The 15385-nt window shown below is 28.2% G+C and overlaps 2 protein-coding genes across 2 annotated transcripts; one reads left to right on the forward strand and one right to left on the reverse strand.

Moving 5' to 3' along the window:
- The first annotated feature begins 1612 nt into the window (after positions 1 to 1612).
- On the forward strand, positions 1613 to 1987 carry LOC101489386 (uncharacterized). Its single transcript, XM_004493648.4, has one exon. The coding sequence runs from the start codon at positions 1613 to 1615 to the stop codon at positions 1985 to 1987; it is 375 nt and encodes a 124-aa protein (XP_004493705.2).
- Positions 1988 to 8575: 6588 nt separating this feature from the next.
- On the reverse strand, positions 8576 to 10553 carry LOC101510228 (uncharacterized protein At5g39865). The gene has a single exon (XM_004493362.4). It carries the CDS (start codon positions 10185 to 10187, stop codon positions 8862 to 8864), a length of 1326 nt encoding a protein of 441 aa, XP_004493419.1. The 5' UTR covers positions 10188 to 10553; the 3' UTR covers positions 8576 to 8861.
- Between the last annotated feature and the right edge of the window lie 4832 nt (positions 10554 to 15385).

Raw genomic sequence — 15385 nt, forward strand, 5'->3', positions numbered from 1 at the left:
ATTAATTTAATATATTTTATTTAATGTTATTAATGTAATTTTTGTTATTAATGTAATTTCTTTTAAATTTATAATATAATTTACTATTTTTAATTTTAATTACTTTTAATAGTTATAATATTAATTTCCCATTTTAATTTTAATTATTTTTAATTTAATTTTAATAATTTTTAATTATAACAATTTTTAATAATAATAACAATAATAATATTATTTATTTATGTAGTATTATTATTAATTATAAATTTTTTATTTAATATAATTATTTATTAATTTAAATATTTATTAAAATATTAACAATTAATTAAAACCTAAAAACGAATTAAATTTTTTTTTTTTTAAATCCTTTGGGAGGTCGCATCCCCGCCAGCGACCTCCTTCTAGGGGAAATTTTTTTTGCTCCTTTGGTGTATCGCTCCCCAGGGAGAGTTTTCCTTCTTGCCCTAAAAAGTAGGGCATTTTGATAACAGTTTTTGAAAGTGGGGTATTTTGGTTAAGTTGTTTCAAAAGTAGGATATATAGGTAAAAAATCCTCATCACTCTCTCTGCATTAACGCGGGAAAACGATTCTCTTTCTCTCTCTCCGATCAATTCCACCGCCGCAATAACAACTTCACTCTTATCTAACGTAATCTCTCTTTCTCTTCATCCTTTTCTTCTTCTCCTCTTCCTCTTCTTCATTTCTTTCAAATTTCGCTTTTCTGAATTTGCAGGTACATTGCTATATACGATCCTCATCAAATCGTGAAGCGATCATTGTATATAATAAGTACGCAACGAAAATCGAATTTCGCCTAATTAATTTCATTTTCTTTACGATGATAATAACCTAATCACACTTCATCTTGTTAATTAATTACATTTTCAATTCAGTTTCTGTTTTCATTTCATATTTATCCAAATTAACCTTTAGATTTCAATGTAATTTGCATTTCTATGCTATATTAAATTTCAGTGAAACTTAAATAATCTGAACTGAACAATTTCCATTTCCACATTATTTGTTGCGATTGCAATATTAAGTTCATTCGGATATTAGAATTTAATTCGTTTTGTTATTAGAATTTTAAACTAATTTTTTTCAATTGAGTCTATAATATTTTAAATAATTTGTAATTAAACTTTGAATCTACATAGACCCAATTATAAATTATTTATGTTCCAAGACCTAATTAGAAAATATTTGAAAGTTTAAATAAATTTAATCATAAATAATTTAAAAATTTAGATCTAAATAATGATATTTATATTTTAGAAATTTAATTAATTTTTTTTAATATATTCAAGACTCAATTATATATTTTTATGAGTTTAATGGTTATGTGTCAAGAGTGTAAAATAGTTTTATATGGTTACTCAATCATAACTTATCATCCTTTCATGTAAGTATATTTTGTAATCGTTTTTTAAAAAAAAACTAAAAAAGTCATTTATTTTTATTGATGGTGTAAAACAAGACAATGTATTTTCTTTTTTCTCTATTTTTATCTAATTTCCAAATAATATAGAGTAATTAATCTTGTGATGATCGTCAGTATTTTCATACACGCCGGTACACGATGTGGTGGAAGTGAACAAACAAGGTTACGACACGTGTATAATAGTAAACGCAATGGCCACGTATAACACCGGCGAAACAGTGATCCACATCACCGAAGAAGGAACCCGCTACTTCGTTTGTGGACGATTGGGCCATTGCCAACAGGGCCTCAAACTCGAAGTCCAAGTTCAGGCCCAATCCAATAACAACGGAACCAACGACGATCAAAACCAACACGGTGGCTCTAGTAGTAGAAGACCATCTCCACGTCGTTCTCCTCCACCGCCACGTCATCATTCTCCTCCTAGTCCTCCAGATGCGCCTGTTAAAGAACCTTGCGATTGTTCATGTGCAGAAGAAGGTCATTGGGTTGTGCCATTGATTACACTCGTAATCATCTTAGCTTTAACTCGCTCTTCTTTCTTCTTCTCGCATATCTTGCTTTAGTACATTGTGATTTTGGTTATTTCAGTTGTTACATTAGTGTATAGTGTCAGATTTTCCTCATCTGCCAATTTGTTTGTTAGTAAAAAGAGAGTTGTTTCAATAACACTTCTCATATAACTTCATCACCTAAATAATAAACAAATTTATGATTCATTTAGTCTCTCAAACTTCAAATGATTTCATTTGTTAGATGTCCAACCCTAAAATTGTGTATTCTTAGTTTAAAATTGCAGATACACCTCAAACTTTTATATTATATTGTACATACAAATCAAACTTTTGTTAAAATTTGTAAGTGCTTAATTGTGTAATTAGGATGGTACCCAATTTTAGAGACAATGCTATGTGGCTGAATTTATTTATTTTCAAAAAAGGTTTCACTGAATGATATGAACTTCACCAAAACTTTTTAAACAGATAATCAGTGGGTATGGCATTATTTCTATATAAAATACTTGTTCCCACTTCTAATTTTGTTTATTCGTTCTAGGCTTCTTGCTTCAACTTTTCCCTGTTTCATAGCTTCAGGTCCACTTCTTAGGTTTTCTAGCTTGCACATTCTTCTTAATCAATACTTAAATATCATTATTACCATTACAAAACAGTTATGTGATTTCTTATTATCAGTTTTGTATGAGATAAATTAGTTGGTTTAATGTCCAACTGGTTATGGCTGCTAATCTATTTTTCCATTTTATCTGTTTTCTTTTCTCCCTTTTGGAGCAGAATAACATAAAAATTGTGAAAACCATCGATTTGTAGTCTCTTATAATAAGTATCACTTTGTCTCCTACTCCCTAAAATATAAAAATGATTTGTAGTTCTTAAATTATAAGAAACTAGTTCGTAACCCGTGCGTCGCACGGAAACAACGATTTTAATAAATAAATTATTATATTAGTTTATATATTTATATATATATATATATCAAATTTTATAAATTTTATTTTGTTGATATTAAAAAAATAAGTTGACTTAAAAAAATAATTTAAAATAAAAAAATTAAAAAAAAATCTAATTATAACTTAACTTAAAAACTACTTTCTTATACGCTCAATGTTATTGATGAAAAGTATGACTCCAACACCATGCCTTATTTTTTAATTCTACAAAGAATTTTATTTCTTTCCAAAAAACTTATTACAAAACAATATTTTTAATTTTAAACAAATAAAAACAATAATTATTAAAAAATATTAAATAATTAGATTAGATGAAATAAGAATTTTTAAAATAATGGACATGGACATATATAAAATAAGTAAATGTAAAGATAAGTAAGTAACTTAATAATGAATTTTTATTTTTATTATTCAGCCTTTGCTGTATAAGTGGGCAAAATATCTTTCATTTTAGTACTACTCACAAAATACTAAAGAAAAATAATTTTCCCATTACAAACAAAAAATTACAATACACATAAAAACTATGAGTATCTTTTATCTTTGAATTTGCATGTTAGTCTTCATTAATCTTTCATGAATCTTTTGAATTCTTTTGAATTTGTGTGATATTTAATAATAAATTTAGAATATAAAATGTATAGTATAGTAGTTTTTAAATTTGATAAAATAGTGTTTGAAATCGATGAAGTGAATTGTTTCTTTAATTCCTACATAAGTTTTATATTTTCTTAAATAAATTATTATTTTTCTATTCAATATTCTGAAAATTTAATTGAATTCATGGCTCTATGAAAATTTAATTGAATTCATGACTCTAAATAAATTTTATATTTAGTTAAATAAATTATTTATTAGACAACTTATAATCAAAATTATTAGGACGGACAACAATTATTTATGAGAATTTAAAATCGGAGTTATTAAGACAAATCTCGTATAAGCGAATAGAAATATAAATATACAAATGTACAATTTGTTAACTATTTATGAGTGAATTTAAAATCGGAGTTATTAAGACAAATGTTATATAAGACGATAGAAATATACATATACACATCCAAAATTAAGAAACATAAACAATACAAAATATATATATGAATAACAAAACAATATAAAATAACAATCATAGGTTGAAATTTTTTTATCAATTCAAAGTAATTAATTTGTGTGAACATATTGTTAGGCGCAACACGAACAAATACATAGTTTCACCAGGAATATTAATCTTAATTCGATAAATAAAAGCTCACGAATATTAATCTCAGTACTATCTCCATTGCATAAAAGTTTTGTTTAACATTGAAGAGATCAAGACAAAAATCACATTCGCACACCTCTAATAACCAAATTCCATGACTCATTTCTTGGAGAAATTGAAGCAACAAAATATGATTTTTGTTTCAGACATTGGATAAAGATGAATAAGAAAGCTTTGATAAAGAAAGCTTAAAAGAACTATATATACATAGATAATATGAATGATATTTATAAGGGAGACGCAAGAAACGAGAGAGTACCAAATATTGACGGTTAACAGAGTATTAAAAGAATTCGTAAAATAAAATAATTTTTTTAATTAAATTAATTTGAAGCTGGTGGTTGGTTGCTAAAGTAGTGTTTAAAAAACAATTACAAAAACTGTCAAGTCGTGGTGTTAGTGACCGTATTTTGCTGGTATTCTTCTTTTTTAACTGAGCACTAAATTCTCAACAGTTAAACCTCAAGTAGTGGTATAGTGTATTTTTAATCCATTCTTTTTATTTTTATTCTTTTATTTTTTTAATTGGCCACTAACTTTTCAACTGATCCTGTAACATAAGTTTAATTTTATTCTAAAAAAAGAGATATTATATCGTATAGATTATCTTTCAATTGGCCACTCAATTCTCAACCGTGAAATGTGAAATGTCAGGTCGTGCATTATATTTTATTTTTAATTGGTCATTCACTTTTGCATTTCTCATGTAATAGAAGTTTTATTTTTGTCTTAAAAAAATCTTTTATTTTTAATTTATTTTTCTTATTTTTTAATTGGTCATTAACTTAAAAACTGTAAGTCGTGGTGTATTGTATTTTATTTTTAATTTTTTAATTGACCATTAAATTGTATCGTGGACAAAGATCGTGATGTAACAGAAGTTTTATGCTTTTCTTACAAAAAAAGCTTTTTATTTTTAATTCATTCCTTTTATTTTTTTAATTGACCATTAACTTCTCAAGAATAAACACGTATTATTTCTATTAATAGAAACTTATATTTTCTTAACACTCTAGTTTGTTGACACGTGTCAAACTTGCCAATTTATCATGTTTGCTTTATTATAATGTATAGAAGATTCATTAAGTTAGTCCTTGAATTATTTGAAATCCGTTAAATTGGTATCTACTGTTGTATATTGACAAGAGATACTAAAAACAAAAGAGATTCATTTCATATAGTTTTAGGGCTAAGTTGACAAATTTCATATAATTCAACAACTATTTATTATTTTCATTTAGTTTAGAGACTAAATAGAAAAGAATATATATTTCAGGAATTAAATTAATAATTTATTTTTCGTAAAAAATAGGAAAATTGGTAAAAGCAGAAATGTAAATTTCAAGGCCAACATTCATAATAATAAAAGTGCATGACTAAAATTTTCAAATTGAAATTAAAGGCAGGAGATGGAGGAGGCCCAATAAAGTAAATATTTCGAGCAAATTGGCCTACTGACATGGGTCGGGCCATTTATTAAGTTGGGTTAGAACAAGTACCTTTTGTAAGAAAATTATACCCCATACCTTCAAATTATCCTTATAACATCACAAATTAAAGGAAAAGACATAAATATTTTTGTATAAATATTAGAAGTTTTATATTTTTACCATTCTACCGTCTGAGTTTAAATTTTTTAGTACACAAGTTACACTTTAGAAAATTTGAAAAATATTTTCCAATACATAAGGTTATTTTCTAAAATCTGTTTTGAAGTTTTTCGAAAGTTATCGAAAAACTTCAACCCACAAATTTTTTGGAAGTTCTTTTTAATTTTAATTTTTTTATTACTTTGTTATTTATTTAATTTATTTTTTAACTCATTTTTTTTAAAAATGTGTATCGGAAAAAAATTCACTAGTTTTCTAGTACATGAGTTTATTGATATACAACTTTTTAATCTTTTCTACCGAAAACTTTAAAAAAGATTTATCGGAGACACCTTTTTTACTTTATATATTGGAAAACTTTAAAAATGTTTTTCGATAGACATTTTTTTAACTTTGTGTACCGGAAATCTTATAAAATGTTTTCCTGTAATTTCTAACAAAATTGAATTATTTAATAGTTGATAAAATAGTAAAAAAAAAATCAAAGATATATTTAGTATTTTTAAAATTTTGTGGGTATATAGGTACAAATGTGGAGATATAGGATAAAATTTTCTTTTTGTAATTAGATACAAATTTAATTAAGTTTATTTCAAAAGTAGAATTGAATTCTCTAAACATCTTTTTTTTTTTTTCTTGTAGGTGAAACTTTTCTTTACTTAAATTTCTTATTATACAAAATTGTGTATTGTTTTTGTTACTATTATAATGTTTAACTCCATTTTAGTACCCCAAGTATAAATTTTTTAAACCTTTCCTAAATTAGTCCCTCATATTCAATTTCCCAAAAAATCGTAATCGTTGAAAATCTAAAAGTAAAATCAAAATTATACAATTATAAATATACATATAAGCAAAATATTGTTTATATTTTTTGGACTCAAATATAAATAAATTATATATATATATATATATATATATTGGTTTATTGAAAAAAACTTATGTTAGTTTATTTAAATTTACCATTCTAAAATACCCTTAAATTTTTGTTATACGTAAATGGGATATCACAAGAAACTTTTAAGAACTTACTTTTTGTTTAATCAATTTTATATGAACTTACTGTTTCAAACTTTCATCTTTTGTTTTACTTCTGATTCTTTTTCCTTTCTCACATGGTATTTTCACTTTTACTTTGTATTGAAATTGTATAAATTTTTTGATCTTCGATGTTTTTCTTATTTTGTAATAAAAAGATTGTAATTCCTTTGAACTTATTTATAAACAAGAATTCATAATTTCACATTTATCAACAACAAATAAAATACTACAATGTTTCGAGTTCTAACCAAGACATGGTGTTCAACCTAAACACATCGGTATTTTGTCAGTTGAGCTAGGACTTTAGGATAAAAACAATTAAATTTAATTTTTAATATTTAATTTTTAATGTTGTGAGAAGATATCAATTATAATTAGCATAAATTAGTAAGTTTATTTCATCTTTTCATGAAATCAAGAAAATTAAATATACTTAACTACTTTTTTTTTAATAAATGTAAAATTATAAATTCTTGTTTATAAATAAGTTCAAAGAAATTACAATCTTTTTATTACAAAATGAGAAAAACATCAAAGATCAAAATCACTCAAAGAAAGTAAAGAGACTAAATTGCACAATTTGAATACAGAGTAAAAGTGAAAATACCATGAGAGAAGGGAAAAAGAATCAAAAGTAAAACAGAACATGAAAGTTTGAAACAGTAAGTTCTTATAAAATTGATCAAAAAAAGATAAGTTCTTATAAATGTTTTTTATGGATAAACAAGACTGAGGCCCAACAACAAAGCAAAGAAAAGACTAAAAACCTCTGGGGACAAACACTCGTATCAACCAATTTAAAAAGAAAATGTTTGGTGTACATCTAAAATTCATTAATATATTGAGAGATAAGAATAGAGAAAGTGAAGTAATATATGTGTGATATTAGTGATGTAATAAAAACAAATAGATAGAGAAAAAATAAGGTACTGAATGAATGTATACAAATATAAGAGATGCAAGGTAAAGGAGGTTAAAATTAGGGATTACGTTAAAAAATTATCCAGTCCAACCCTTTAAAGACCATGCTTGGTCAAAGCATTAGCGACATGGTAGACTAATAAAACAATAAACTAACTCTATCTCATTAAGAGTAAATTAATAAAATCATTCAAATTATTAACAAATTTAATTTTACAGTCATCTATCTTAATTCCGTAAGCTTTTAAATCTATCACATGCTGCTTTTTCCTAAATACTATTTACAATTCATTGATCTTGCAAAAGGAAACAATATGAACCTCAATCGAGAGCATTGATCCAATCAAACATTTATGAGCATGGTCTTTATGTACCATGTGAAAATGTGAATGTCATATAGTTGGAGTAAATTATATATTTCTCAAATTCATGACACAAACAAATAAGACGAGAGTGGCATGGCAGAGACAAATAATGTGGTGAGAACGTGAACACTGTACTATGGTAAAGCAAAATGGGCCAGTCTTATGATATCGACCCTCACACACATTAACTATCCTATTTTAGCTGAAACTGATCAAACACAAATGCTAAAACAAACCAATAGCAGTCACACCACAAATTGCAACCTCTCTTTTATATCTATCTGCTACATGGATTTCAGCTTTTAATGGTGACCTTCTACCCTCTTTCACAGTTTCAGACACTTTAAATTAGCAATTAAGCAATCTACAAATAAACTGCCAGTTTTATTTTGTGATTGTTAATTTGGTAATGAACCATAATAATAACAAAGCAAAAGTGTGACAAACAAATTAATACCAACCCAAAGGACTAAAAACAAAGAATCAAATTACCAAGAGCACTTGAATTAAATTACCAAAGGTTCAAAGTTCGAATCTAACACCGCGAGTGAATACAACAACATTAAACTCTTGAGAGAGAGTTTAACCAGCTCGAGTGATTAGTCTGCAGTTGTGCATGGAGAATGGCCGGTTTACACAACATAAAGAAGCAAATTGAAATATGCATGTTCATTCATAGTAGCTGCCAAATTTATCATGAAAAATTCAAAAGAAGAAAAATAACAGTAATAAAAGATAAATAATCAGTAATGTTCATCACTGATTCACGACGAATCATGAGCAGCAACTTGTGCATCTTATCAATCCATTCTCATTACAATGAAGACACCTTTTCAATTTTCCTTGTTCCTCCTCAAACACCTTCCTGCTACCATTGCAATTAGGACAAGGCACAAACCTTGCATCACCACATTTGTCACAAACAAACCAAGATTCTTGAGTTGGAAAACCTTTCAAAAGTTTTGCCAATTCACCAGATTCATTCAACTGTTTCATCTCCTCTGCATTCCCAACATGTTTCCCTCTGATAAACACCTGTGGCAGTGTCACCACTTTGCCACCAAGTGCATTCTGCAATTCTTTCCTATAAGATGAATCCATAGAGATATCTCTTTCATCAACTACAACTCTAAATCCCCTCAAAATCATCCTCACTGAACAACAATCTTCATAAGTCTTTCTTATCCCTCTCAAACTTGTGCAATAAACAACTATTCTGTCTTCAGTACCAGGTAAAGCACACAAACTTTTATCAAACAAAGAACAAGTAGTAGAAGAAGAAGAATTCATACTCATAGGACTTGACCCCATTGACATTACACCTCTGAATAGATTGTTTTTATTGTTGTTGTTGCTACCTAATTGTCTTGATGACAATGCTCTCCTATAACTCCAAGCAACACTTGGATCCAACTTAGCAAGCAAAGCTTCTTCTGATAAATGCTGCCAAAGAGGCTTTTTAACAAACAATTCGGAAGCATTTTTTTCAATCACTGTTTCTGAAGCCTTAAGTAACTCAAATGAATCAAGCAGGTTCTTTTTTGCAGACCCATCAAATGTTGTGTACCTGCATGAACTATGTTTGTCTGAGAAACCCAAAGGGTTGTCAAAAATAGAAACTTTATGAGCCTTAGCAATAATATCATGAGAAGAATCTTCATCTAAATCATGCATAAGTTCCCAAGTGTTGATGACTGAATCAGGAGACAATGATTGTTCTTGATTTGTTTGGTTTGTTCCATTTTGAGAGGTTTTGGAGAAATGGGTTCCATCATGAGAAGTAAAGTTGGGGACTTTTTGGTCAATTAGGAGAAGAGAACCATAGGTGGTTGAAGTGAGTGAAACAAGATGGTGTGTGTCACCCTTTTTGGTTGGAAGGTGATGAACAAGAGGCATTGTTAGTGACAAAGCTTTTCTAACTGGTGGTGAAGAATTGAAGTATTGTGAAGCATTAGCATAAGAAGAAGAAGAAAAAGAAGAAGAAGTGGTTGATGAAAAAGAAGATTGAAAAGAAACAGAAGGTGATTGATTATTATTATTATTATCCTCTGGATTTTGTTTTGCAACTATGGTGGTTGTTTTTGAGGCTGAGCAACCCATGATTACAAAAAAATGGGGTGTGCTTAATTTTCTCCCTCTCTCCAAAAAAGATACCTTTTTTAATATTTTAACTTTTTTTTCTTCTCACTTCAAACTTTTTGAGTTTGGTGTTTGAACTTGTTGTTTAGAAAACCATTTTGAAATAATAATGATTGTGTGTGTTTTTTTTGAAGGAATAATAATGATTGTGTTGTTCTTTTGGAGGGTTAGATGGGAAGGATGAGAGAAAGAAGGAAAAGAGGGAAGTGGTGGTAGAAAAGGAGCTTTCAAGTAGGTTGGAGGGGGAAGTTGATGAACATCAATGCTAGTGTAATTGTGAGAATAAAAATTGTGGTTAGGACCATTTTTAAATTGCTACTAAAAATTGGGAAAGAAGGGACCATTTCTTTTGGGAAAGCAATAAATAGGCAGAAGGGGACAAATTAGCATAGGAAGATTCCTATGTATTTTTTTTTTTAAAGGTTAAACATTTTCATATGAATCTCTTTATGATTGTAACCTATTTTAACATGTGAAAACACAGTGTAGTTGACTTTCTAGAGTAGGGGAGACAATGTGGTTAAATTGGATTTTTCAAATTTAAACTAAGATTTCCAAAAATGTTAATCCAAAATTTCTAAATGTTAATCCTATGATTGGATTGAATGTGAAGTTGAAAGAATTAGAATGTATCACCGTAATTTTAATAAAACTTAAAATTTAAAATAAAATTTTAAAATTTAACATTCTCATTTTTCACCTTGGTTTTCTCTACGATTTTTCGCACCTCTACGTTGGTCTGTGCTTAGAGATTGGATGCAGGAAGTTGATGAGATAATCGGAAACAAGAGTATCTATGAAAGGGTCACTGTAAAGGAAAATAGGCTATTTTGAGATGTGAAGTTGTTCAGGAACATACCACATATAAGAAAATGATATAAAGAGCTTTAATCCCATTAACCAGGCATGAATTACTAAGTTAGCATAAGTTTGAAAATCTGCATAATTACGTTTGGAATTCACGATTACGTAAAAATTACGTATATAATTTTATATAATCACGTCGAGTTTGAACATAAATTCAAACAAATTAATAAGATTGGCTTTTAACTTGCTTTGCCACTTGACAGACAACATTTTAGATTCCATTTTAAAATTGAGACATTACATAAAATTCAAATTTAATCGACATTATTTTGATTTTTACTTTACCTATTTTTTAATAACTGCAACTACAAAACTGTGTCTTTTTGTGTGGGTACACTCTGTATGCTTATAAATAGAATTGGTTTCATTTTTATCTAAACTAAAAGCCAAAAATGAATTGGTTTCAACTTCAAGTTAACGAAGTTATAAAAAAGTCCAGAAGCTGTTTGTCGTATAGATTAGCATATACTTAATTAATTAGGTGGTGACTGCTCAAAACAATGAGACAAACTATAAAATAATATATAAAATCTAAAGTGAAGGCTAATAGGAACTTCACCTTTTAAGCCAATAAATGTTCACTAGCAAACACAAGCAACTGAAAGGTAGACCCATCTGGAAGATATATATGATTCATTTGTGATTTATTAATTTTAAAAACTATTTAGATTATATATTATGTAAACATATGCCAGAAAGAATTGTCATAGTCCTTACGGTTATACTTTACATCCTATTAAATTGTGATTGATATATGTTATTCTCGAGTTTATGAAAATTAAATTAGTATTTAATTTTTAATCAGATAATATCTATCAACATCACATGTTATATTAAGAGAATTTTAAAATTTAATAATTAACAACTAATTTTAAGATTTTTTTTTTCTTCTTTAAGATTATTGTTCTCAACAAAATATAGTCTTAATAATTCAGAGTTCGATTAAAGGTAAGTTAAGTCCAACCAGTAACTTTTGCAGTCAGAATTTATACTCGAATTCTTTTGAACAATTCACTCTTATTTAAAATTTATTAACTATTTGAACTCAATTAACCTAACGAGCAACTCAATAACTAATTTTAACCTAATCGCATTACAAAGCACCGTATAAAAAGATACAAACATAAATAAATAAATAAAAAGTGAATGATTAACTAACATGACAAGTAGATAGGGCAAAAAGAGAAGAGGAGTTACACTACATAGTTTTTAAGCCAATGACAAAAAATAGGCATGTGGTGTGATTAAAAATGATGGAAACAAACTGAATTTTGAAAGAAAATGTCATCATTTGTACCCTAAAAATAGATTGAAACAGACATTTCATTTTAGAAGGACCACTCACAACATCACAAGGCATCCAACTCATGCCACAACTCCATTGTTGCTATGTGGGCATGAGCTGCTAAAGTAGCTGTCTCATCTCATCTACTTTGTTGCTTTACTCATAACCCTTTTCAAATTTCAAACGAAAACGGAAAAATGTTACAATCTTTACATGATCTTAATAAAGTGTTCTGTGTATTTAACTAGCTTTGTTAAAGGCTGAAATCTTTACATGATCTTAATAGCCTTTGATATTCTGTGTAAATTATCCTTTTTTTTCTTCTTCTGGTATACTTCCTCCTGTAGAGTCACAATTTTAAGTAAAAAATATAGTTTTACAATTATTAAAAAGTTCACTTATCTGCAGTGATTTTTTTAAATTTTAAGTATAAAATTAGTGGAGGGATGTGTCATTCCCACACTACAGTGCAAGGAGTATTGTACATTTTTTTTATACAATTTCCGAATTTGAACTATGATCAATACAACAATATCGGCATTTTGTAAATTGAAATATGACTTAAAGACGGTGTGAGTGTCATTTAAGAATAAGATAAATGTAGTTTCCTCTAAAAATAAATACTATATTTAATCTTAGTCAAAGATCGAGAAATATTTGATTAGAGAGTTGCCAACCATTTTGTTTTGTGATTTTTTAGTCTCCCACTAGAATTTGAAAGCTTGTCTTCAGCTTATAAACACAATAAATCTCAAAACTCTTTTGTCCATAAACAAAAAATTACAAAAACATTTACTAGCAAAGATTAACTGTGGAAAATAGGGACCTTAAACAGTTTATGGGTTTATTTTGGATGTTAGAATGTGGCAATAAGTGAGGATAATATGACACAGTGACAATGATATGAGAATACTAACAAATTTCACTATCAGTTTTCTGTATTATGTGCTGGCTTCTTTCATATTATATTCCCTTAATTTGTACAGAAACTGACTGTTGCATTTAATTTCATTGCTCCAATAAACTTGTTATGCCTCAAATTTCACTCATATTTGTTATTCTTGTACTAGGCAATTTTGAAGAAGCTGGGAGCACCAATATAACAGAAGCATGTTGCACATTTGTAGAAAACGTGATAATCACGTCCACATCCTGTAACAAAAGCTTTTCAATAAATGTGTATATTATTATTAGGCAAGTACAATACATAGTAATTTATAAAGATTGTTGAATTCAAGAAAGAAAATCAAATCACTTATGTACACTGGATGTGTTAATATGAAATACTCAAATATGTATAAGTTCATTTGTTCTGCTTCTATCTACAATACATGCCACGTTTCCTGCCAAGTCCAACAATGAAAATATCAAGGCCAGTAAGGTGACAAACACATAATGGAGAAAATAAAAAGAGGGGACAGAGGAAAAAGTGGAGCTGTAAATGTAATTATGCTAACAGCACATAGCCACATACATCAAAGGTGTATACATAAAGTGCTCGACAGAGGTAATTTTAAAATAGGGCTAATCTTCTCCCAATAAAGTAGAAGTGTAAGAGGCCACATAAGAAAGGTCTATTATTTTGTTGTTGATAAATACAAAGTTTAGTTCAGTTTAAATTTAAGTTATTGTTATGGATGCTCATCCTCTTCCTCTTTCTATTAAAAATGGTAAATTATCATTTGGACTTAACAACTAGCCCACCTATCACATACTTATACTCATAGCTATGTTGAAAGTGAAGACATAAAGAATATTTATTAGCTGGACTAAAAGTGCAGGCAACAGTTTATTACACTAAAATAGGTATTGTATTGCATAGAGACAATGTAGTGGTTAGTCATTAAGAAAACACTTGTCTAATATTTATGACAAAAACGACAATGTTTTTATTATACTTTAAAAACAGCAACTTAATTGACCGGTGCATTTGTGTGCATATTAATTGATATAACAGAGACATGCTTATATCTAGATTGCCTATTATAATAATTGATAGCCAATTTTGGGGGGAAAAGAAAAACTACTAAACAATGTATTTTATTTTCAGTAGAGGGATTGGACTTATTATGTTTAACCGAACCAGTTTTTAGGCAGTAATAATTCAAACAATCTGAAGCATACATTGTCAACCAATATTGAATCTCAAAACCAAGTAGTGAAAATGTTTCACAGAAATCTATGAAGACCTCAACATACTCATAATTTGCATCCAATATGAATATATTTAAGATAAGTTGGCTTAGAGAGAATGAAGAATGCTGTTTCAGATGTTGTTAAGTCTTAAAAACAGCACTTATATGACCAATGCTACTTAAATGTTCTCAGCAGTCTAGTTCTTAAAATTTGGGTTCGACCTCGCCTAACTCAATTCTTCAAAAATTGACTTATACAGTGAATACTGCTCCTAGTTATAAAAACATTGACAAGTCTTATCTTATTCAATGTGAGGCTCTTCATACTAACCATTTGCATCAATATTCAGAATTTTGGGCCCAATGTATAATTATGAGAAAATTGAAAACAACTGCCTAGTGTAGGTAAATGAGCATTTGGCCGTGATGGTAGATTTTAGCATTTGTCCATGTTAAAAGCCTCAATACACTACACTAAAATTAAAGGCCTCATTTTGAGCACTATTTTGTGTATGGAGTGCATGCATGTAGTTGGTGTAGAAAGCAAGAAAAGAGAAGTTATTTTATAGAGATGGATAAGGAATAAATCAAAGAGCTTTGTTAGACAAAACCAAAAATCACACCAGTCCATATCAATTTGTTCATACATTTTTCTTAGCAACTTACAACCAAAATCATATAGTGAGCAAAAATCCTCTACAAATACATATAAATCAACCAAATCTTACTCATGAAATGTTTAAACTTTATATTGCAGGGATGTGCCAAGCCCACACTGTAGTACAAGGAACGGGACATATGAGCTTTAGTATAGCAAGCTACTGATAGGAGTCCTCTTCCTAAAAAATAATTTATATCATGTAAACCAATGC

This window comes from Cicer arietinum, chromosome 3 (assembly GCF_000331145.2).
Source record: "Cicer arietinum cultivar CDC Frontier isolate Library 1 chromosome 3, Cicar.CDCFrontier_v2.0, whole genome shotgun sequence".
Classification (NCBI taxonomy): domain Eukaryota; kingdom Viridiplantae; phylum Streptophyta; class Magnoliopsida; order Fabales; family Fabaceae; genus Cicer; species Cicer arietinum.

Excerpts from the sequence above, each read along its gene's own strand:
- LOC101510228 (XM_004493362.4), bottom strand. The coding sequence starts at position 10,187 with ATGGGTTGCTCAGCCTCAAAAACAACCACCATAGTTGCAAAACAAAAT.
- LOC101489386 (XM_004493648.4), top strand. The coding sequence starts at position 1,613 with ATGGCCACGTATAACACCGGCGAAACAGTGATCCACATCACCGAAGAA.